The 25,663-nt window shown below is 35.2% G+C and overlaps 1 protein-coding gene across 3 annotated transcripts in view; it reads left to right on the top strand.

Moving 5' to 3' along the window:
* LOC136034128 (importin-4-like) overlaps positions 1–25,663 on the top strand; it is a 113,382-nt gene that overhangs the window by 11,017 nt on the left and 76,702 nt on the right. For all 3 annotated transcript variants that reach the window (XM_065715289.1, XM_065715290.1, XM_065715288.1), the window contains exons 2-3: positions 4,307–4,389; positions 13,068–13,240. In XM_065715289.1, coding sequence (XP_065571361.1) covers positions 4,324–4,389; positions 13,068–13,240 — 239 coding nt within the window. In that variant the 5' untranslated portion in view covers positions 4,307–4,323. The remainder of the gene's footprint in view (positions 1–4,306; positions 4,390–13,067; positions 13,241–25,663) is intronic.

The following is a 25,663-nucleotide window of genomic DNA, read 5'->3' as shown; positions in this document are numbered from 1 at the left end:
TAGAAATCCCAATGTCCCACGTCTTTTGGTCTCTGAATCTAATTTGTATGCCATATTCTCACATCTGATTTCCAATTTGCAAATTATAATCTTGTCTTTTGGGGAACTTCAAACTTCATGAAATCTAATGGTTTATGTATTAGTGATCTCCTTTTTTGTCTGCCCTCTCGGATAATCCCATCTGTCAAACAGTTTCACAACTCTTTTAAAGGAAAGACAAGTTTCCAATACTTTTGATCTGGTTATTCTCAGTGATCTGGTGTTCTTATTAAGAGTAATCCACACCCATTGGTAATAGTGACCACGTTGTAATTATTTCAGTTATGTTTGCCTACTAAACAAACCTCTTCCAAGCAGCAAAAATATGTCAGTTACAAGCTTACGAGAGACTTACCAATGCCAATTGGGAACAGGCTATCACCAATGACATTGATGAGAGTTGTTCTAATGTGAAAACTAGAGTTTTGCATGCTGGAAAGTCATGCACCAGAATTTTTTGGGCTAAACAGGCCAAAAGTCTACCTTTTTAACTACTGAAACAAGTAAGCTAATTAATAGAAACCATTGTGCATGGAATGATTACAGGAAAAAGAAAACCTCAGAAAGTTATCAACTCTTCAAAACTCTTTGTAACCAAACAACCAGCTATATCAACAATTTTGTTTATTTACCAATTTTTTTTTTTGGAAATTAGCTGAGTTGATGGAAATTTTTCAGGAATAAGATCAGGGCATAAATTATGCCACTTGATTTGGTCTTTGAGTTCTTATCTCTACTTATTGTCTAGGCTTAGAAAACGAACAGGAAACAGTTGTTTATGATATTTATGTTAACTATTGTTTTTTCTATTGATTGTTGAATTATTTTTCTCTGTTTGATTTGAGTCTACTTTTTTATTTATTAATGTATGGTACAGGTAGACATTAGATAGAAAAAAGAAATATACCTTTAAATGTCCTTGATCCTTTTTCCAAATACAATTATAGGATGCATCATAATTGTCTCCCAGCTCCTCTAAAATGGAGTCAGGTATATTCCAAACTCAACCAGCGATTCTTTGGTGTCTTCTTTGTAAACACAAAATTGGCTCATTGACCCCTTATAGTATGTCTTAAGCAATTGGACGAATTTCAGGGGCATTTGGTCATTCTTTAGAATTCTCCAAAGTGTTTGGCAAATGATTGTGTCAAAGTCAGCAATGAAGTCTAGAATTATCAGAATCAGGACCAGGTTATACCTTTCAAACTGCTGGATAATGAGATAAAGTGCAAAATATTGTCAGCATAGCTTCCAGCCAGACATACGCCTTCTTGGTTTTCACAAGTTCTTATCTCCCTTGCCCCATCAAAGTAGGGGAATTTTTGCACTCAGTGTTATCAGCTCTCTTATAGAATGAGAGAATATTAATGTCTTCTAATCCTTTGGGAAAGGGTTGGTCCTCCATGCTTCTTCAAGGATACCATGGAGCTGTTCTGCAGTGACCTCGGGGCACTGTTTGTATAGTTCCAGGTAGAAGCATCTTGTCCTGTGGCTTTATAACTCTTCAGGATCTTAATTGTTTCGAGAATTTCTGCTCTTGTTGGGGTGGCCAGCTCGGCATTATAAGGCTCTTTTTGAACTCCAGGGGGAAAAACACCAGGAGCTGATGGTTGGAATGGGTTAATTAGGGATTGGAAGTGATTTTTCCATCTGGTCAAATGGTCCTTATAAGAGCTTATGACTTTTCTTGATCTGTCTTTGGACACTGCTGCTTTTTTACCAGTTGATTCCTTGAGAATCTGAGTGCCATGTGAGCGTGCTGCTTTCTCTAATGGCAAAGTAGTCCCTTCCCACATTTTATGGTAGTCTAGACATGCAGATTGCTTGAGTCTCCAGTACATGCCAGTGCATACCAGTGCATGCTTTAAGTTTCTAAGGCTACTCAATGTTGGACAGATAAGGGACTATCAAGCGGCAGTGTTTGTGTTTAATTATGTGCATAATCTAGTCCTGGAAACTTTTAATAAGTTTTACCGTTTTAGAAGTTCTGTTCATGAGCATGATACAAGAAAATGTGATGACTTGGTTGTGTATATTCAAAATAGTGTAAGATCTGGTTTTACTTTGAAGTATCTTGGCCCTTCTGCATGGAATTCACTTCCTGTGAGTGTTAGGGAGGCTAAGCACCTCGGACAGTTTTAAAAAAAGATTAAAAGAGTATTTGTTGGGAAATTCGTTTTTTTATTTGGGGGGATCAGAGTGGGTTATAGGGCTGGAGGAAGGAGCGGGTTGGGGGGTGGAGGGAGTTGTATTTGGATGAGGGTTGTTACCCTGGGGCGTTTGAGAGAAGGTGATTGTCTTTTTTCTTTTTTTTCCTTTCATTATTATTTTAATTAGTGTATGATGCTTCTAGCAACATCTATGTAGTTTTTTATTATTATTTTTAATTTAGGATGTTTTTAGGAATGTTTATGTTTTTCCCTAGCAATTTAAATTTAAATTTTAATTTAAAATTAATTCAATTTAAAATTAAAATTTAAATTTTTCCCTAGCATCGTGATTTATATGTGCAACAGTTTATATTTTTGTTTATTATGTAAATAAAATAAAAATAAATAAAAAAGAACCTGTCTTTTCAAATCTTTTGTAATATATTTAGTACCACTCAGCTTTTTCCTTTGCTCTCCAACTATTGACAATGCTGTCGTTTTACTTTCATTTGATCTAGGATCTCTTTGGTGGTCCCTCTTGTCACTGTTTTGAAGGTCTCACACCTTTGCTCAGAATCATAGTTTGCTGCCTGAATCAAGTTTAGGGCATTAAAATGGCTCCTCAGCTCTATTTGTAGTGTTTACCGAACTTCTTTATCTTGTAGCTTACCAATTGCGATTCGGTCTTCTGGTTTATTTTTTTTTCGGAGCTGCAAGAGGCAGCAGGATTTTTGCAAGAACAAGCCTATGTTCAGATCTCGATTTTGAGCCCGATTTTTCCACGCCGTTGTAAAAACGCGATTCTAATAGTGGGCTTCTGCAGAGTTGGCGGACAAAATGAAGTCAATTTGGGCCTTAGTAACACCATCACTGGAACGCCAAGTCAATCCCACTCAAGATGCACGTTTCTTCTTCTTAGGTTCATAATCAAACCAACGCCACAGAGTCCCGAGTTACTGTCCAGAGTCGTGGGGGCTGAGATTCAAGGCCCTGTAATTGCGTAGACCAAAACAAATGTGCTTTAGTAATGTGTAATACGTTAAATGCGTAATATATCTATTTTTCTACTAAAATATATCTATAAGTTTTGTTTTGAATTGGCTGTTTGGATAGTCTTGGGGATCTTCACCCCTGGATCTGCACGGACAAATTGACCCCCAGTGGCATATTTTTTGGCCGACTGGTCTGTTAAAATAAAAATTTAGGATGTCTTGAAATTTGATTTGATCCCATGCAGGAATGCTCTGAGGCAGAAGGATCAGAATGGTCATTTGGCTTCACTGCAATCAGTTTTGACTCTTGAAAAGGACAAGAGTTCTTTAAAGGCTGAACAAGCCTTTTTCGAGCTTTCTACAATTCCCTGTTGTATATGATAAGGCCTGGATGAAAGAATCCGGGTTATACATCGCTCTTTATTAACCCAATCCTACTGCATAGACTGGGATGAACATTAGTTAATTGTACGATGTTGCCCCTACCTAAAATTCTTCTAATATATTTCTTTGACGCTCAATCCTAATGAAATATACCTAAGTGTGATAAAAATATTATAATTTAGAAACAAATTTGGGCTATATATTTGCACATTAGGGGGGGGGGAGTAAAGTGTAGTGGGTCTGCATGCCTAATATGTTAGGTACAATTATTCTGCATATTATGAAGTAAGAATTGTTTTCTAACTTCACACTGTCCAAATACTTTACCCCCCCTAATTTGCAAATATATAGCCCAAATTATATATTTTCCATCTTTTTTGTCAGTTCTCCTTGTCTTGCCTCATGTTAAGCTGAAAGAAACTAGTAAAAAAGCAGTTCATTAATTATTGCGTCAATGAATGAACAACTTGAGCGATAGGGGCTATATCATACAAGTACCGAACATTGTTTTATGCTCTTTTTTGTAGATACATTTTAAGAATTAATGTATACTAACTAATAACATTAATTTAATTAATAATTATTTAATTATTAATTAATTTAAACATTATTTTAATTAATAATTAAAGTAATATTTATTTTAAATATTAATTTAATTATTAATAATATTAAAAATAATATTAATTGGGTTTTTCCAACCCAAATAGTGATTAAAGCTTTTAAAGACGTTTGGTTTTACAGATCCCTTGGCCAGCACTATGACTGAGCAGCTTGAAGCCACACTAGCTAAATTGTTAGTCGCAGATACATCAGTGGTACAACAGGTAAGCTATTTTTTGAATTACTTTATGTGACTGTGTGACTATATATTTTATTTATAGTGATATAAATATTTATATTTTGATATAAAATTTTATTTATTTAAATATATTTATTTATATTTTGTTTATATATATGTGACTATTTATTTTATGTGACTATATATTTTAGGTGACTAAAAACGAAAGTTAGGCGAGCTGAGTTATTGATGAAAACAACTGTTTAAGTTTTAAACAGTTGTTGACCTACAATACAGACTCTAATTATGTATTTAACAAATTATGGTTGATAATATTATTGCTATTTTTCATAATAAATACAAAATTTGAAGTAACTGTAAAAAAAAACAGCAAAAAATGTCTTTGTATCCTTGGGAACGCAGTATAATCAACTTAGTAAAGAGTTGCTGGTTTCCCATGTATGTTATTATTTTTGTATTGTTTGTTTTCTATTATTTTTGTTTATTATTTTTTTTTCATTTTATTTATTCGTTTATTTATGCATTCAATTGCTTGTAAGCTAAAAGCTTGTTTTATTTATTTATTTTGTTCATCGTGGCCTCGTCATTTAGAGCAGATGGTTATAGGAACATATGGAGGGTTCATTCTATCCCAGATTATGTCCCTATTTATGGGCCAAAATCTCGATGGGAGGATAACCTACCACCCCTCCAACAGCTCAAGCGTCCCCTATGGCCTCAGATTGAAAGTTCAAGATAACCGTTTCAGTTGGAAGTGTCGAGATGTTCAAGTAATGTATCCCCTGGAATATATTTTAATAGAAGGAAAGGCAGACGTCTAACACAAGAGTGTCAATTAACGAAAATATAGAGGGAGGGGAAAATGAAATATTCAAAATTATTGTGTCGTTGATTTTTTTTTAAGTGAGAATACAGAAAATGTATTTATAATAGAAACACAAAAAGAAATGGTATTTCCACACATCTAAGGGAGGGAGGGGCTAGATTTTCGTTTATCAAATCAAACAGTCTGTGGTGACAAACTGTAAGTAAGGAGCGATGCGGCTCAATAGTAGCCGAAACTCTATAAAACGGAATTTTGATATCAATAGATGTACCGATCTATGATAGATGGATTCATCTATCAATAGGTGAATTCCCATCTACAAAAATGTGGAATTTTGCTTTTTTGCCAGAAGAAAGATTATAGATACGTGTTATTATTTTTTTCAGTGGTGATTGAATCGACTCAGTTGTCTTAGGATATCGGAAGAATGCTCATTCGAACGGAAATTAAAAGTTCTAGTGCCTTTTTTTAAGTGACCAAAAAGATTAGAGGCAACTTGGCTCCCTCCCGCGCCCCTTTTTTCTCAAAATTATCTGATCAAGATTTTGAGATAGCCGTTTTGTTCAGCATAGTCCAAAGGCCAAATAATTATGTCTTTGGAGCTATCATGACTCCCCACAGCTCCTGGGGAAAGGTTTTTAAGTTATGAATTTTGCCCATTGCTTATGTATAGTATTTGTTACTGGGAAGTATGCATACATTTTTCGGATTCGAGGAGGGGACATATTCTCTTCTGGAGGATTTCCCACGGGAATCTCATGGGAAGGGAAATTTCCAGGTGGGGACAGGGGGGTTAACTTTTCACGGGAAATTTTACACTGCGAGAATAGGCCAGATTTCCTATACGAAACTCTTCTGATGTCTTGCCTTCTCTTTAACTCAGTTTCACGCGTGGAGATATTAAGGGTAATAATCCGTGTTAAATTTTCACCGGGATTGCATTGTCTAGAGGATAAATCGTGAGGAGAAGGGATATTCGCTTGGAAGTGGAGCCAGATTTCCTGGCATTATTTAAAAAAACTGTCAGAAATTAAATAAAAAAAAACAAAACAGTTTTTTAACCTGAAAGTAAGGAGTAACATTAAAACTTAAAACGAACAGAAATTATTACGTATGTGTGTCTGTGTGTGTGTGGGGGGGGGGGTTGGCCCCTCCTCAACACCTCGCTTTTTAAGCTAAAGTTTGAATTTTGTCCCAATTCTTTAAGAACGACTCCTGAAACACAAGGCTCGTTTAATCAAAACACTAAGAAGCTTTTTTAAAAGTAATAAAAAATTTAGCATAAAGAGGGGTCACCCCTCCCCCCTCATATACTTAATAGTTTCTGTTCGTTTTAAGTTTTAATGTTGCTCCTTCCTTTCAGTTGAAAAAGCTTGGTTTTATCCAATAAAAGACACAAAGTAAGTATATTTTTGTGATGAAAAAACAAAAAGAAAATGTATTAATAAAAAGGCTCTAAAAAGGGATGTCAAATTTGTAAAATAAACATCACACAATAAATGGTAAAAAGATGATGTGAGGGTTGGAGATTTGCATATTTAACATATAAAGCTCTTTCATGTCTCTCCGTGGGAATTTCTTATTGGAGTAAAAATGGGGATTTTTGTTGAGGGAAGACGAAGTTGAAGGAAAGGGGTCTGACTAAGAAAACGATAATTTATTTGGAGGCTAGAGGGCAGTGTTGGCAAAACGCAAAGAAACTTAGTTTTGGTTCCATGGTCGATCTTTAAAGTCTTTAGGAATGGTCTATGTTTGGTGAGCGAAGTTTGTTTTTAACAATCTCAAAACGCTTGGTAACTATTTCCTATCTGGTGTTAATGAACAATTATAGGTGGTGCAGGCTGTTTGACTGTAGGATACATAGATTTCTTGAAACTGCGAAGTTATGTCCTGGAAATAAGAAGCACATTTTGTGATCTTTTTGTAGTCACTCACAGTTTTCAAGATTGTTGAGATAGGAAATCAAGGACTAGAAGATGCAAGACATGCTGATTCCAAGTTTGCCGTGTTATCAGTTACATTGCTTATAACTTTTCTTGGATGGAGTAAGGCTAGAACTTGATTAACGCTCCGATTAGTTTTACTTAATAGGATTTTATTAACGCTCCTATTAGTTATATTTTCACCATTGTGCTGATCAATCCCAACAGCACGGCTGCCATTAAGTCTCTAAAATCCCTAAAATCGGAGAAGATCCCAAAAGTCTCATAAAACAGCTCTCAAGTTCCTAAAAGTCCCTTTTTTGCTAAATTAAACCATCTCCATACTTCAGTCAAGAAGTCTTTTGAATTTCGTGAATACTTTAAAATAATTTATAGGCCGCAGTATTCAAGTCTTGTTGATGATGATTGAAGGAAAACGTTTGATGCCCTTTGCCCCTGAAGTCATTTAAAATTCGTGGCTTTTTTTCATTGTTTTATATATGTATTATTGGAGGTGTGACATTTTTTCTCAGTTTGATCTTATTGCACTGATAACTTAACCAAAGCAGCCATTTATGTCCCTACCTGGTCCTTATAACATTCTTGTAGCAGCTGCTGCAACCTAGTGAAAATGATCCTCGGCCCAGAGCAACTAAAGAAAAATCAGTTTCAAAAAATAAAAAAAAATCATGGTAACTAGTACTCAAGTAGAAGAAATCCAGGAGCGTTTAATGTAATTCCCCTTTAACTCAACAGTAATTTGTGGTCTTGAAATTTTTCTTCCAGAATTTCAAATAAAAACCAAACAAATACGAAACCCCTCGAAAATAGCGTTAGATTGATAAGCACCTCACTGGAGTTGTCTTTTCTGAAAACCCTTCATTAGGGGCTCATAAATCCTCCTCCAAAACTAAATAACTGAGAGTAAGGTTGTATCTTCCCTTTTTCATTTTATCTCTATGCCTTTAGCAGATCATTGGATTGCCAAGATGTGCCAGAAAAACAAAAAACGGATATTTTTCGTGCTAACTCGCGAATGGGTAGTGTTCTGAGGCTCTGCCTGAATTCTACGGCATGAAAATGGATTCAATCAATCACTTGGAATGGTGCCAGATGCAGCGCATAGGTCGCTTTAAGTCCATAAAGTTAATGTTTTTATAACTTCTAGTGTTCGATTACGATACTTATGTGAAGCCTTATGGCGTATTGCTCTGGGCACTAAACTACGAAGTGTGAAGTCTGAATGGTGCCAGGCTACTTCCTTCAGCAGTAAAGTACTTTCTTCACCATCAATCAAAACAATGACTGTGAAACAAGAACTTTCAGATGCAAACCAATCAGAAAGCAAATAGGTGTATTTAAAAAAAAACAACTTAAAATCTTATTACTATGTTACTCAAAATATGTTTAGAAGCAACATTTGGTTACTTATAGTCCAACTCCAAGGTAAATGGCAAGTTCTACTGGTGATTGAAGTCCATTATATAGTAAGAGAAGCACTGGAATAACTGAAAAAAGTAAGAAGGAAAGAAAATGGTTAAGCTGGATTGGTTTGTTATGATATCACTTTTGAATATATCAGATCGAATCTTATAATATAATCATAATTGAACAATCTTACTGCAGCTTTATGATTAATTTCATTAATTCTTTGAAACGGTACTAGGCGCCCCTCGGAAAATTTCCCCCTCAGAATATCTCCCCTCCACGAGAAATTCTCCGTTGAAAATACCTCCTCCAGATAATTCTCATTAGCAAGGAAAAGTAAAAGCTTGACTCACCTGTTTAAGTCGATATAACGCTATAGCAGCCCTTCCATGAGGGGCATAGATGTCCCCAGGTTATAACTTTCAACGCCTGCTTCCAGGCTCAGGGAGGTTCTGGCTACCTCAGAGCTTTTCTTATATGATCTTTGAACTATTTCCAACAAAATACCTATCTCAAAACGTTGTCAGATATGTTTGAAGAAAAAGGGCGGGACGGGGGTTAGTTACCCTCTGATCGCGTTTGACTCTGAAAGAGGCACTAGAACTCCCAATTTCTAATCGAATGAGCTCCCTCCGAAGTTTAAACGATCTCCACTTCTATGTGGTGGATCGCCTAATCAGTAATGATTTGGGGATAAAATAGGTGGTTCGAGAATCAATCGAAATTAATCTCAAAATAAATAATAATATTTCTTTGAACAGGGATTTAGGGGAATACTGACTAAATTCTTTATACTCAAATTTAATTAAAAATGATCGAACAAAATATTTTACTAAACCGATTTATAATAGTATTGAACCAGCTACGAAAAGGCCTTTGAGACAGGCTGCTAAAAAAGAAAGGTTGGCTCTGAGAAATTGCACTTAATCACTTTGTTCTCTTTAGTTTGAAAGAATTTATATTCTCATTTCATTCTTTTTGTCAGTCCTGGTTGAACTTCGTTGAAGTAAGAATGCTAGGGCTGTTTTTTAAAAAGTTTTAAAAAACATTATTTAGTTTTAGTTCTCACAATTTAATGTAAGTTTATTATATATACATATTTTCTCTCTTGTTCTCGTATTGTGCTGAAGACGGCCCTTGGACATAGGGCCGAAATATTCACAGAACTGATTTCCACTGTCTTGAAAAGATTTTCCCTATTGTTTCTACTTTGTATTTGTTTGCCACTTCTATATAAAGTTCCCCTGGGGAAAGAATGGTAGAACATCGAAGCCTAATCGCCTTTACTATAACCAACGCTGTAAGTAAGATTAAAACTTTAATCGGATGTATTTCGGGAAAGAAGGACGCTCTCCAATCACTTTTGATTCCTAAAAGGGGCACAATCCCAAATTTTTTGTCGGATGAATTTAGGAAAATGGGTCTTGGGGGGATAGCTGCCCTCTGATCACTCTTGACTCTTAAAAAGGGCACTAGAAATTGCGGTTAACAATGGAATGAGTCCCCTCCGAAGTTTATGCTGCCATCCCTTCCATAAAAACGGGATATTCCTGCGGGGCATAATTTACAACACTTGCCCCCGCGTTCTAGTAAGCGGTGTTATCCCTGGAGTCTTTGCTATATGATCTTTGGTCTAGCTTGGACAAAATCGATATATAACAAATTTGATCAGACGCATTTGGGGAAAGAGGGTGGAGGGGGGGGGGGTCTAGTTGCCATTGGATCCCTTATGACTCTTAAGAAAGGAATTAGAACCTTCAATTTCTAATCATTTGAGTTCCCTCCGAGGTTTATACTACCACTTTTTCAACAAAAACTTTGTATGCCCTCAGGACATAAGTTGCAACCCTTCCCCCGGGCTCTGGAGGGGGTAAGTTGACCCAGATTGTTTTGTTTCCTAATCGTTGAAGTATTTCAAACAAACTGGCAATTTCAAAATTTTGATCGGATGCATTTGGGGAAAAGAGGATGTGTCTGTGTGTGTTGGGGGGGGGGGGTAGATGCCCCTCGATCCCTCTTGACTCATAAAAAGGCAAGTAGAACTTTCAATTTCCAAGCAAGTGAGCCTCCTCTGAAGTCTATACAACTTCCTCTTGCATAAAAACCTCATTTGCCCCCGGGACATAACTTAAAACACGTGCCCTCGGGCTCTGGAGGTTTCTGTTGACCTTGGAGTTTTTATTATCTGGCGTATGAACTATTTCTAGCAAAATGTCTATGTCAATTTTTTTGGGCTGGGTGTGGGGGGGGGGGGTAGTTGCCCTTCGATCTCTTTTGATTCTTAAAAAGTGAACTAGAACTTTGAATTTCCAATCAAATGATCCCTCTCTGAAGTTTATACGAGCATCCCTTCTATAAAAACCATATTATCCCCAGGGTATAACTTACACCGCCTGCCCCCGCGCCCTGGGGGTTGTACCGACCCCGAAGATTTTGTTATGTGATCTTTGAACTATTTTTTAAACCAGAGTCTCAAATTTTCTATCGAATGTATTTGGGGGAAAAGGGTGGGGGGGCTATTTGCCTTCCAATCACTTCTGACTTTGAATAAAGGTACTAGAATTTTCGATTTCCATTCGGTTGAACTCTCTCTGACGTTTATACGACGACCCCTGCCATATGAAGTGCCTCTGGGAAAATAATATTAATAAAACATTAGAGCCGTATGGCAACGCGTATGGCAACGCCTTTACTATAGGCAACGCTGTAGTGTTGTCTGTGATATAAGTCTTTTTTTTTATTAATAAAAGAAGGTATGTTTTGCCCTGGATCTCTAAAAAGCTTAGAGTATTAAGGTGAAACTTTAAGGAAATGTTGAGACGGATGGCAAACACAATAAAAACTCACTTTGTCCTTTTGTTGCTTTTTCCTCGCTAGTTGTGGAAAGGAATTTAAGCAATATCTAAGGAATTGTTGATGGTATTAGGTTGAAACCTTTAATATATGCTGGGGGAATTGAAGAGAGATTAGAGAATAATCAGTCCCCCCCCTTCCTTGTCCTTTTTAGGTGCCGTTTCTCCTTAACACTGGTCCACATTTAGTGATTGTCATTTGTTTCGAGCTAGTCGAAATAAGAAAAATAGTCAAAATAAATGACCTGTGAAGAAATGATTTAAGATATTTCAAAGAACTTATATCACAAGCCCTGAAGTATCAATTCTCATTTCGGAGTCACACACCCCCCCCCCCCCCCCAAAAAAAATCATACAAAAGCACAACAGCTAAAGAACCGGCAAAACAATGCCAAAAACAACAATATCAGAATAGCAGAACCTTTTATTAGTCAACAATAGCAAGCGGCAAGATGTCAGAAAGTTAAAAAGGTAAAAGCTAAAAAAAATATAAGGATTGAAATAAAATTAGCGTCAAAAAGGTTTAAAAGAAACCATATAAAAAAGGGAAGGGAACAAAAAAATCAAACGAAAATAAAACCTGGGCATCACCAGCACCGAAAAAAAAAAGAAGGAAAACTTGCGGTTTATTTTATCAGTAATTAAGGAAACAAAGGTTTTTTCATACCTGGAGGTAAAGCAACGGATGGGGGACAAAATAGGAATGGGTTCAGAAACAGTGCGTGGCAGGCGGTGTTTGGATGGCGAGTGTCTTTAGGGGAAAATGTTTTCCGTTCAGAGGTTTACTATTGCATTTTTTTTTTTGCAAAAGAGAGGCACAATTTTCCTCTCCTGTGCTCAAGATTTTCTAGCTTTGCCTTTTTTAGAAGGAGCGAGTATGGTGCCTAGGCTTCTCTAAAAGTTATTCTCAGGGCTCTTTTTGAATGGATTCAATTTTTTCTGATTTATCACGGGAGATGCCAGGACGTCAAACTGGACAAGCATATTCAACATGCGGTGGACAAGGAAGTATAGATTCTTAAAGAATAGGATGGGGGGGGGTAAATTTATTCAAGAGCTGAAGGAGAAACATGGACGCATTAGCTCTATGGACAATATGTTTAACGTGGATATCCCACTTTAAATTAGAGGAAATTGTAACCCCAAGTAATTTAAAGGACGGCACATAAATATCTGGAGGGATATGGTTGAGGAAAAGGGTCGAGGTTTTAAGGAAACATATTGGTATTGTCACAGGTTTAGAGGGGTATAATCTCATGTCTAAATTCGTAGCGTCATCTGAAATATCGTTGAGGATACTCATAGGGCTGCTTACCAAATTTATGTAGCAGGTTTTAAGAACCGTTAGGTCATCCACAAATTTCCATCCAAATTTCCGGGAATTGGACTAGTTGCTCTGAAGTACTTTTGACCTTTTAAAAGGGCACTAGAACTTTCAATTTATGGTCAAATGACGTCTCTTTAAATTTTCTGAGACAATCCGCTCTGTACCATCTGACTGGTGAAGATTCAATGGATAACGCATCGCTTTTTTTTTCTAGTCAGTGTTCTTGCGTTGATTCTAAAGTTACTCAGCCAGTGTAGCCTTAGTTCATACGTAATTTTTCTTACTCTCATTCTTGGGGAGATTTTTAGAAATTACCCCAAATTCTAATTTAAATTTTACCCTTTCTAGGGAACAGCCGAGCTTCGGGAAGCTTTCAAACATCCAGATATTCTTCCTCTGTTATGTAGGGTCGGCTCTACTGGTTCCAGTCCTCAAATTCGGCAATATGCTGTTGTCCTGTTGCGCAGCAAAATAAGAAGAGCAAAAAATTGGCATAGGTTAAAGAAAGATTTACGAGAAAGGTAAGTCCTATCATACCTCTCTATACAGTTATGGCACTGTTGCTGATAAAATGTAGATTTAAGCCAAGGAGAAATTGACTGCGAAAGATTCCCAATCAGTCACTACCCATAGTTCCTTTGGGGGTTAATCAGAATTTGGTCCCATTGAATGATTTCATGGTAGTAACGTCAGTGCTGCCTATCCGGCCTAAACGGCAAGTCCTATGAGCTGTCTCGAAGATATAGAAGTTTTGGGGTGTGTGGATATAGAGTCCTTTATTTTTATATAGACTAAAATTGAAATAATGAATTTAAGTAAAATGACCGAACAGAACCCTTCGCTTTGCCCTTGGCTCCCCCGACCGAGTTCATTGAATTTGATTACGTTTTGTAAAAGTTCTAATTGTGGTTTTCGCGTGTTCAACCCATATGTGATAGGGATGTTCAACTCATATGTCAACCCATGTGCCCATATCTAGTGACATCTAGGTAAAGCTTCTTCCATATGCAGTTTTTTTCAAGCTATGTCAGAAGGTGCAACATAATGAACTGAGGTAAAATGGTCAAATTTAACCCTAAACACTCCTACCTTTTTGAGTTTCGACCTCCCCGCTACCTCCCAGACTACCAGAAATAGATCGGAGTGAGTTACGGTTGACATATATGGTTTGGAGCTATAAAATTAACAAACATTTGAGTGCACATCTCCTACGACATTTTGGGTGAAGATTAGTCAAGGTATCTTCTATGTGCAGTGTTGTCACGCTGCTTCGTTTGGTGGAACTAAAAAAAAAACTGAGATGAATTTGTAAAGGGAACTCCCAAAACTCCCTTATTGTTTAACCCCCCTCCTCCAAGGCTACTGAAAAAGGCTCCAAGGCTAATGATTCACAGTCGACACATTTTTTTTTTTCTCGACACATATTTTACAGTTGACACAGTTCTGTTTTTTGTTTTGAAATTTAGGGGATTCTTCGTCAGTCGGAATTAAGTTCTGCGCAAGTTCTTGTGGCGGTCTGTCGGTGCACACGGTATATCTGGCAGAATTTTCAATGAAATTTATTTAAGGTTTCTTCTGTTTGCAGCTTTTAAAACTGCCTCGATTTGTGCAATATTGCGGACTCAGGTAAAGCATCCAAACTGAACATTAAGAGCCCTCTCCCCTTTGACACCTCCTCCAATCCCTCCCCCCCATACATTTGGGAGTTAAATAATTAGCGAATATTTGTGTTTTTTCTGAGTTGAAGTATGCCCAAGTTCTTGTCGAGGTTTTCCTGTTCTCGTATGTAATGTTTGGTGCGGAATTCTTTACAGAAAGCCTGTTTTTTTCTACTAAACTTGAAATTGCCGCCATTTAGGAGTAAGCCACCACCTGGGAAATCAAAACATCAGCGGACTAAACGAATTGAAATTTAATAAAATTAGCATTTCACTTCCTGAGTAACTAAGTCAGTTCCTTGTCTGTGTTGTTTTGGGAAATTGGATGAGTTTAATGGATTATAAATGCAATCCTTTTTACCCTTTATGATAAGCCCACCATAAGTTGAATTGATTACTGTTTTCTCAGTGCCTCTGATTCCCCCCCCCCCGATCTTTAGGTTATAATTCTCAATTTTCGAATTTACCGGGTAAAACTTCTTTTTTTCTTGGGATTTTTCTTATTTGTTATATTGGACAAATCAGTCTAAAAAAAGTTAGGGCTTCTTGATCTCGTCATAAAACTATTTCCCTATTGTGTGACTACTCTGTCAATCACTGGTGCACATATTTCAGTCCTTAGGGTCAGAATCAGAGCTTTCGATAGTGGAAAGGGTTGAAAGTTTTAAATAAGTTGCGTTGGTGCAATTCAAAAAACTAAGATGAAGTGGGTAAAGGAAACTCATAGAACTCCCTTGTTGTTTAACCCTTCCCCTCCTCCAAGGCTACTGAAAAAGGCTATTCCAAGGCTAATGATTCACAGTCGACATATTTTTTTTCTCGATACATATTTTACAGTTGACACAGTTCGGCACTCGGCAAGTGGCAGACTTGTATAGATTTTTTCTAATTGAGCATTGGCATAATCATCCCGCTATTCTTTATTTTTAGTTCATAAGGCGTCAAATCACAGATTTCAATTGAATTGAGAAATTCTGAATTCGTTAGTTGAAAGGGTAGAAAGTTTGAAATAAGTTGCGTTTTAAAACACCTTTTTTTAGGGAAGGGTCATTCGGGCCACTCAGAGCCCTCCCTCCACATGTACCAACACCTGTTGTTGCGGCTGTTTCACTTCTCTGTCAACCTCTACTCAGAGTAGTAGCCCCCAACCGATTTTGGGCCATGCCCCACCTAGGTATTTCTAAAATCCAGATGTCACCCTCGTGATTTTGAAATTTTGTTATTAAAATTTTTTACGTGTATTCACCTAAAAGAAGCCTAAAGAGGCCATTCATGTTATTTCGTTCTCCTCGAGGAATTTTTTACGCTAATGAAAAGTATTGCTTGCATAAAATACTTTTATGTTATGCATGGCGTTATTGAAACACTATAATGTATATTTTTGTTCTTTAAATGCATATGAATGTAACGTCATTCACATAACAAATGTTTCTTTCAATTTCAAGTTTCTAAAATATTAATCAGCCAAAAAGTGCAGGTCTTGCCCATGACCTGCCGAAATATTGCCATGCCCCACCGGTGGGCCCTGCATCTCTCACTGGGAATCACGGATTTACAGCCTTCTTGCTAACCATTTCCTGCCATCTTTTAACTTTTCTATCTCGGCTTTCTTTCTCTTTTAACCTTTTCTTTTTAACAATCTCGTTTTCACCGCCTTTTGTTTCCCTACTTGTATGCAATTGTATTTGCAATCGTATTGAATGATTTATGGTCAAGATTTGCCTTATGGCCATCTTTCTCATACGGCTCGTATCTTCTGCATCAGTTTTCTCCGATGCTTGCCTATTAAAGTTTATCAATTTGGCAGATAAATTTGAATCATTAACCGTTGAATCACTTCAGGGCTTCATATGTTTTTTTTTCGACTGTTAATTTTCTTGTTTATAATCCGTCTGGTCTAATTGGGCTTCTTTCCAGATCCTTGGAATGTCTGAAAACTTCCGCTATAAAAAACAAAATAAACAACTGATTTGAAAGCCTAGAATACGTTTGGAAAGTCGCCATCCTCTTTCTTGTGGTCATACAGGGAAAAATTAATTGTTTTCTTACTTTCCTAGTCTAGCCGTTGATTTTAAATATAGAATCTCGGAAATAAAAGCCAGAATGGAATAGAAAGCTAAGGCAAGTCTTGAAGGATTTTTTGCGCCTTTTTTGGGTGACCCTGCGTGAAACTATCCATGAAATGTTATTGTAGGATTGTACGCAAATGTATCGTCAGTTCTGTAACTCAGTTTCGTAATAAATAATATATGTAATTAAGTATGTTTTGGACTGTAAAAGAATGTTTGAGGTTCACCAAAAGTAGTTTGTAAAGCTTATCAACAAAAAATTGGAATTTGAACAGCTGAAATTCGTTGGTAGACCAACAAAATGAAAATTCAAGGCCTCATTGAAATTCGCTAATTGTTGTTTTATTTTCATTTCCATATCCATATCCAAAATTTCCATATCCAATTTTCTCTGCCTCTATTGAGTCTCCATTTTTTTTGCAAACTATGTTGGATATTCAGATCCTTGTTGGCTTCCCAGTTTGTTGAAAAATAAACAAGCTGGGTATTGATGAGGCTCTTGAATTTTTTAATCTCTGTGCTGAATTCTAGACCTTTTCTCATTTGGTATAATCACCAGCTAGATAGATGTTGAATCTAATATGCCTGCTCTTAAATTAAGGCTCTTCGGTTTGGATTTCCCCGGCTAGCTTTGTAAAATTTTCCGAGTCTACTGTTGGACCTTAAGTTCTTCTCACTGGGTTTCCTATACTAAGATAAGATTTATTCATCACGAAACACACATACAATATTACATTTTACTATTCCCCCAAAGGTTCTTTGGCCTGTAAAGAAGGGGGAAAATAAACGAGTCACTTACTCAGAGAAGAAAAACAAAATAATAATCACTTACTCACAGAGAGAAGAGCAAAAAGGAGAAGAAAAGAAAATATGGATAAAATAAAAATTATAGAAAACAAAACGAAATAGACGAATAGTTTGAATAGACTAAATTAATTAAGTAGATCAGTAAATAAAATAGACTCCAATGAAATAATAATAAATAATCTTTTTTACGCAGTAAAAAAGCAGAAACCCATTAATTGCTGTAGACTCTGTCATCCTAAACCTTCCCTTGGTTTGCTAGGTTTGCTCCCTACGTTTGCAATCTTGTTTCTAGTCATCCGGTTTCCCTTTCAAGTCTTTGAAAAAGCAATAAACTTCGGATAAATAACCATTGTTTTGCAAAAAAAGAAAGCAAAACATTTTTCCGTTTTGACTCAGTGACGGCTTTTTTCATCTTCTAAGGTTCTTGGCCCTTAGGCTTATAGCTGAAACCTTAGTCATGAATTTATTGACATCAGGGATAACTGTCTTCCATTTATCCGGTGGATGAACCTAAAATGAAGAGGAAATAAGACTGAGGCACAAATTCGACGGAAGACAGTCAGTTGCAACGAATCAGAGCTGTAGGAACTGCCAAAGTAAAGATGGGGTGCACCTTATCCATACTATTGTGACCTTAAATAAGCTCGTAAAATCGGTTTCATGACTTTAAGATGAAACAAAACAAAAAATACACGAAACCCTCGCGATACATTACGACGATCGAATAAAAGCTAAAGTATATAGGCTACATTTGGACGAGACAGCTTAGACCGCGTAGTTGACGTATGGTCCTCAGCCATGTGTTCTATAGGAATATGCTTGTCTATGTAATATGTCAAGATTGTTCGTATAATTCCCATTTTTGGTTGTTGTCAAATTTCAGTCCATTAATGTAATATGCTCACCACATTAAAACTTATTACGAAGAGAAATTATTCCCAAGGCGAGGGAGACTGCCCCCTTCTCAACCTGTCGCTCTTCACACTAAGGTTTAACAATCCCTTAAAAAAACTGCTCGAACACATGGGAAATTCATAGTAATGATAATTTTTTTATAGCACTCTGAAACTTTAGTCTAAAGAGCGAGGGGTTGAGGAGGGGACAGGGGAGGGGGGTTGAGGAGGGGGTTTCACGTTCAGCAGTAAAGACCTCATTTTTTTCTTAATCTCTTTTTTTTCAAATCATCCCCAGGCCTATAGGGACTACAAGATGAAGGCTGACTACCTTATAATCTCGCGAAGACTTGTTGACAAAATGTAGATACATTAAAACTTGTAAATTGATTCGTTGGGTTCAATATTGGTAGTGGGAAAATTTGCCTGATGTTTAAAACAATTCCTCTGGTACTTAATTTACCTTATAGTGTAACAAAAGTCTAAACCGATCGAACAAATTTCGTAAAATTAATGACATATCTCTGAGAGAAGAATAATTTAATTGGACAAATAGTTTGAAGGAACGTGAAATTGATGTCTATTCACGAATGAAGGAACATACTTGCTGAAACTTTTCTGCTTTTTTTTTAAATGGAACAAATTTTCTCAGGTATTTCTCTGGAATCATAGGCAGCGATAAGAGTGGGCTCTATAGAGTGAAGTGAGCTCTATTTATTAGTGATTTATTTATTTTTTCATTTTTTTTTTATTTTCTTCAACGCACTTCGTATAGAAGGAGTTATTTTAGAAGCTTTGGAGTGAACTCATTCAATTAGAAACTAAATGTTATAGCGTTTTTTAAGAGTTAAACATCATTGGAGGGCAAGCGGCACAACCCACCCCTCTCATTCCCCAAAAATACATCTGGTAAAAATTTAAAATTGTCATTTTGTTCTGTATTGCTGAAAGGTCTAAAAACTATGCCTCTGGGAATGACCCCCCCCCACAGCCCCTGCGGCAAGGATTGTAAGTTATGCAATTCGCTTATTATCTACATATAGTATTTGTTATTGGGGAAAACGGGGTCCTTGGCGTGTAATACGGTATAGGGTACTAAGATGAAGCTTTCAGGGAATGTTGAGGGGAGGGTTGAACTAAATCAGAACACACTGTTTGCTTGCAGGATGTCAAAAGGGTGTATTTCAGGAAGTGCTTAGGATATTAAGTTGGAACTTTCATGGCATGATGAGGAGACAAAAACCGAGTATGTACATGCTACTACTGCCAATAGGGCTTCTACGATTTCTACTACTACTACGGCTAAGGTATTAAGGTGAACATTTCAGGGAATGATGAGATGTTGAACTAAATCAAAACACACTGAGCGTATTCAAATTGTTAAAAGGACGTACCAGCAATGTCCTAGGATCGTTAAGGGTATAAAGTCGAAACTTTCAGAGTATGTTGAGAGGGATGTTGGTAAAACCCAAAAACATTGTGAGGACACTGTTATGAGGCTAATGGTATTAAGGTGCCTTCAGGGAATTTTTAGGGAGATGTTGAACTAACCCAAAGGCACTATGTGCATGCTACTATTATTACTACTTCTAGTACTACTAGCACTAATGCTAAGGCTTTTAAGGCGAAAATCTCAGGGAGTTTTGATGGGATTTTAAGCTGAATCATAACACATTATGTGCATGTAAGTTGACATAAGGGTATATTAGTAACATCTGAGGAACGGTTTGGAGGATTAAGTTAAAACTTTCAGGTTATGTTGAGGGGGATATGGAACTAATCAAAATGCACTATGTGCATACTGCTACAACTACTTCTAATAACCTACTACGACGAACAACACAGAGAGATAAAACTCAATGAAACAAAAACCTGAAACGAGACTGCGGCCAGTAGAGAGAAAAGAGATGAAAGACTAAAATAACGCGGAAATTTGGCCTGTATCTAAACTAGGCGTCCTCAGCACAAGAAAAAAAACACTAAACTAAAAACAAATAAAACCACCACCAATAACAATAAATACAATTGTTGCTACTGCTCCACGCAGAGAAAAGAAGATATTATAATTACTTCAATGAGAACATCAAAGCAACTGAGGAAAAATTATTAAAATTGAAACTAAGTTAACTATTCTGTTGCGAAATAATCCTCTTAGCTAATATTGAAGCAACTCCTTTTGGTCCGGTAGGTAATCTTGTCCCCTGGTGATTATGAAAAATTTTAATTTCCTTATGGACTATTGGTTCATTTTTCGAAAGACAATTATAAATTGGGTCAATATTTAAATTCCCCGTATCTCTATTTTTTAATTTATGTAGCCTCCCTCGCCCACTGAGAAAAACCCCTATCATTAGAAATAGCCGTAGCCTCATCAAATTGTATAAAATGTTCAGGGTGAAAGAATGTATGTTCAGCCAGAGCCGAAACAAAAGTTTCAGGAGGCTTTCTTAATTGTAGGGTTTTTTCTATTGAGTTGCGATGCTCAATAAATCTTTCAATACATTTTTGGTGGGTTCTACCAATATAAGACTTTCCACAAGAACAAGGAATTTATACAACCCACTAACTAAATCTCCCGGGTTAAATCCTTCCCAGAATTAAGAAAGCTACCTCATGGTCTCACTGATTGGAAACAAGTATCAATGTTATGTTTACGCAAAATTCGTTTAAGCATCTTCCCCAAAATAGGTACATAAGGCAAAGAAATGAAACTTTTCGGCATATTTCATTCTGTACACTGTGAAACTCTAATAACCCTATTGTTATGTTTCATGCGTCTATTTTTATAATTTTATCAATGAATTTAATTGGGTAACCATTACAAAATACAATATCCCTCAAATACAACATTTCAGAATTTAAAAAAAAACTCCTGGGAACAAATTCTGAAAGCTCTATCCACCAGCGTAATCACAACCTCTCGTTTCACTGAAATAGAGTGGCACGAATGAAAGTTCAAATACCTATCACTGTGTGTAGGCTTTCTATATATTGAGAACAGTAAATGGAAATCACTTTTAATCAATATGATATCAAGAAAAGATAATTTTTCATTTTCTTCAAACTCTACTGTAAATGTTACATTTTTATCAAAGCTATTTAAATGTTTATGGAAAAGGTCTAAGGATTCTAAACCGTGTTTCCAAATGCAAATCACAACATCCACGAATCCGCCCCAGAAACTAGGGGAGAGCCTATAACTGTATATAGCGGAGGTTTCAATAGAATCCATGAAGACATTTGCCAACAAAGGAGAAAGAGATGCCCTCATAGACAAACTTAACATCTGTTTGTAAAATTAACTTCTAAAACCAAAATAAAGAGAAAATTCATTTGCAAGGATAACCAACTTCTTAATGACTTCAATCTCCAAACTAGCCATGGTCACATCTTGTATCAAATCAAAGTGCTTTTGTAATTTCATCCTTAATATATCTTCGCACTTTTTTACATTACAATTCGGATACATGGATACCACATCAAAACTACAGAGAATTGAATTCTCCTCCAATATGAAAATTTTCGACTTATTAGTAAAATCAGTGGAATATTTTAAATATGATTTTTGTGTTCCTAAGAGTGGACGCAATGTCACCGACAACCACTTTCCTAATTTTGCCACAGGTGACAAGAAAGTTGATACAATGGGACGGAGGGGGACTTCCGTCTTATGAATTTTGGGTAGACCATAGATCTTGGGTGCGGAACAACCTCATGGATAAAATTTATTATAAAATTGTGGGGTAATTTGTAAATTATTTTTCAGTGACTCTTAATTCCTTTCTTGTCGACTTTTCATATTTATCCGTAAGATCGAAACCCAGTTTTTTTTAAGTAGTGGTATCAGAAATAATTGTATTCATTTTACGATCATAATCATTAGTTCCATAATTACAATAGTTTTGTCTTTGTCTGCCCTAGTAATAGTAAGGACCTTATCCTTTTTCAAATCAGAAAGTATTTTAATGTCATTTTTTTTTGTGATATTATTTTCAATTTTTCTCATATTAGAAGTGTTTAGTTTCTTTACGATTTCGGCTCTAAGCTCCTTAGGAGCCTTGACTTTATCAATAGAAGCCATAATTCCTGACTCTACCTTAGAAATTATTTTTGAATAAGAAATTGGTGCTGGAAAACGGAATATAAAACCCTTCGACAAAACTGCCTCTTGTTGACTACTAAGAGGATTAGATGACAAATTCTTAGTGGCAGGACCCAGACAAAAACGAGGATAAAAAATATCCGAATCCTGGAACTTCTCAAACAAAAGTCTATTGAACTTGTTGACCAAACGAACCTTTGACAAATGGAAATCATGACGAAAAGATCTAACGGGCATTTTCTTAATTTTCAAAAAAATATCAGATGGAAGTTTAGTCCTCAAAATGTATTCGACAAAATTTAAGTCATTGGACAACTTAAAACGACTTTGTCTTTGCTACTACTGAGCAAAAACACTACTACTACTGAGTAATATATATATATATATATATATATATATATATATATATATATATATATATATATATATATATATATATATATATATATATATATATATATATACATGTATATATATATATGTATATATATACATATATATATTATATATATATATATATATATATATATATATATATATATATTATATATATACATATATATATATTATATATATATTATATATTTTATATATATATATATATAAATATATATATATATATATATATATATATATATATATATATATATATATATATATATATATATATATATATATATATATATATATATATATATATATATATATATATATATATATATATATATATATATATATATATATATATATATATATATATATATATATATATATTCACCGTATTAACTTGTATTCACCGTGGATTTAACTTGTCTTTAATAACTTTTGCAGATGACGTTTTGAATCTAAGCCGTACTTTTAGTGGATGTGAAAACGCGTTTAATCAGCTTTATAATGAATATAAAAATATTGGGCTTTCTTTCAATGTTGATAAAACTGCTGTTGTAGCTTTCAATTTTAAAGAGACAAATGGCCCTATTTTTTATCTTTAGCTAATGTTCATGTCCCCCTTTCTCAAAAATTAGTTTACCTTGGAATGCCTATTGGAAAAAATACGAAAGAAATTGTGAATTTATCCCTTGAACTTTTGAAGAAAAAACTGATTATATAATTGCTTATGCTTCAATTGAATCTAATATTAAACATATTGATAAATTAAATCTTGCGAAAATTTATAATAGCCTAGTTGTACCTCATCTCCTTTCTCTTTGTCCGGTTTGGCAGTTTTTTAGTGAACCTCAGAAACTATCTGTTCGTAGAGTATATTTTCGTTATGCTAAATTCCTTCTCAGTTACCCTCCTTGGACTAGAAATAGTTACTTAGTGAACAAATTCCGCCTAGTTTCTCCTACATCTATTATTGATAAAAGGCTTCATGATTTTCGTTCTTCTATGTCGATAGTGTCTCACCCATGGTCAGCATTACTTATTTGATTGTTTGATTGTGTTGATTTGTATTTATTTGTACCTTTTTTTTTTTCTCTTATTACTCCATCTTAAGGGCGTTCCGCCCTCTTTTTATATATATATATATATATATATATATATATATATATATATATATATATATATATATATATATTATATATATATATATATTTATTATATATATATATATATATATATATATATATATATATATATATATATATATATATATATATATATATATATATATATATATATATATATATATATATATATATATATATATATATATATATATATATATATATATATATATATATATATATATATATATATATATATATATATATATATATATATATATATATATATATATATATATATATATATATATATATATATATATATATATATATATATATATATATATATATATACTTTTATCCTAGAAAGTTAATAGGGTTCTTAAATTGAAGATTCTCATCGACAAGGACTCCTAGAACCCTAACAAACTTATTTTGTGATATAGAAATAATACCTTTAGAACTAGGAATAATATTCAAACCAGGAAATTGCAAGCCAGTTCTGGAAAAACACAACAAATATTGAGACTTGGAAACATTTAGAGCTAGACAATTTGCTTCAAACCACTCATAAGCTCTGTCCATCAGTATTTGAAGCTTTATTACCAAATTACTTTGATCCCGCTCGGTACAAACAAGCGCACTATGACCAGCAAATGCAACTAAATCAATATTTTGTTCAATATATTAAACTAGGATACTGCAACTCATCTGGTTTGATATATATTGCAACAAATGGACCTTGGAGCATCTCTTATAGCCCAAAATAATTCATTGACAGTTTAAAGCAAAGGACTAAGGATAGACCCTTGTGGAACTCCAGAGTCTACTTCGGCCTTAATATCAGACCTTGGATCAAAAGAAATAAACCGGCCATGAACATGAGATTGCAACCATTCTGATGTTTCTCCTCGAACACCAAAACGGGAAAATTTTGGAAGAAGAACATCACGGGACAAACTGTCAAAAGCTTTTCTCATATCCAAAAAAATTGCCGCTGGCGTGTTCTGGTGCACAGACTGGTGCTCATGAAAAAATTTCTTCGCTGGAAAGAAATCTGCCAAACGAGAATGGAATTGTTTTTCAAAAATCTTTGGAAACGTCGAAAGAAGGGAAATAGGCTGGTAATTTGGAGGATCACTCTTGCTGCCATCTTTATGGATGACGATTGTACGCGCGGACTTCAGTGCATGAGGGAAAACTCCACCTTTAAACGACCTATTAATTAATTTTTTTAGTGGAGTCGCCATCGCTGGGTAATAGACTTGACAACTCGAATGGGTACTAAATCAGGTCCTGAAGAAAATGATTCCTTTAACTTAGAAACTATCCGAGAAGTCTCTGTTTCAGTTACTTGTTCCAGCACAAAAGATTTGTGGCAAGAAGGATACAAATATCTAGTAAAATCACTATTAGATCTTGATTCGGATGCAGAATTCGCTGTCAAACGACGAATTGAAGCAGAATACGATGTAAATTCCCGCTTTGTTTCATCTTCTTTATCAATATCCTTTCCGTCTAGCTTGAGCTTCGTTGGTAATGATAGAGGCGAATAACAACGGAATTTATAATCATCCATGTTTTTTATATATCTTTCCTGTACTCTGAAAATTTTCTACGATAATAATCAGTTTTAACCCTATGTGTTGCTGACTTAAATATATTTCGGTACTCTTTGAAACGATGATGTCACTCTGGTGTAGGATGATTCTTCTAAACCTTGCAAAGAAAAGCTTTTCGCTTAGCACTTTTTACTAATCCAGGAGTCATCCACGGACACAATGGGGCTGCCCTCTTGGAATCATTTTTCTTCTAGTCACGTAGACATACCTCAACGAAAGTGTCCTTGATCACCTCATGAAATTTTTTCAAACACATCGTTTATAGTCATATTAAAATCATCC

This window comes from Artemia franciscana, chromosome 12 (genome assembly GCF_032884065.1).
Source record: "Artemia franciscana chromosome 12, ASM3288406v1, whole genome shotgun sequence".
Lineage (NCBI taxonomy): Eukaryota > Metazoa > Arthropoda > Branchiopoda > Anostraca > Artemiidae > Artemia > Artemia franciscana.
This window is presented reverse-complemented; position numbering and strand designations above follow the sequence as displayed.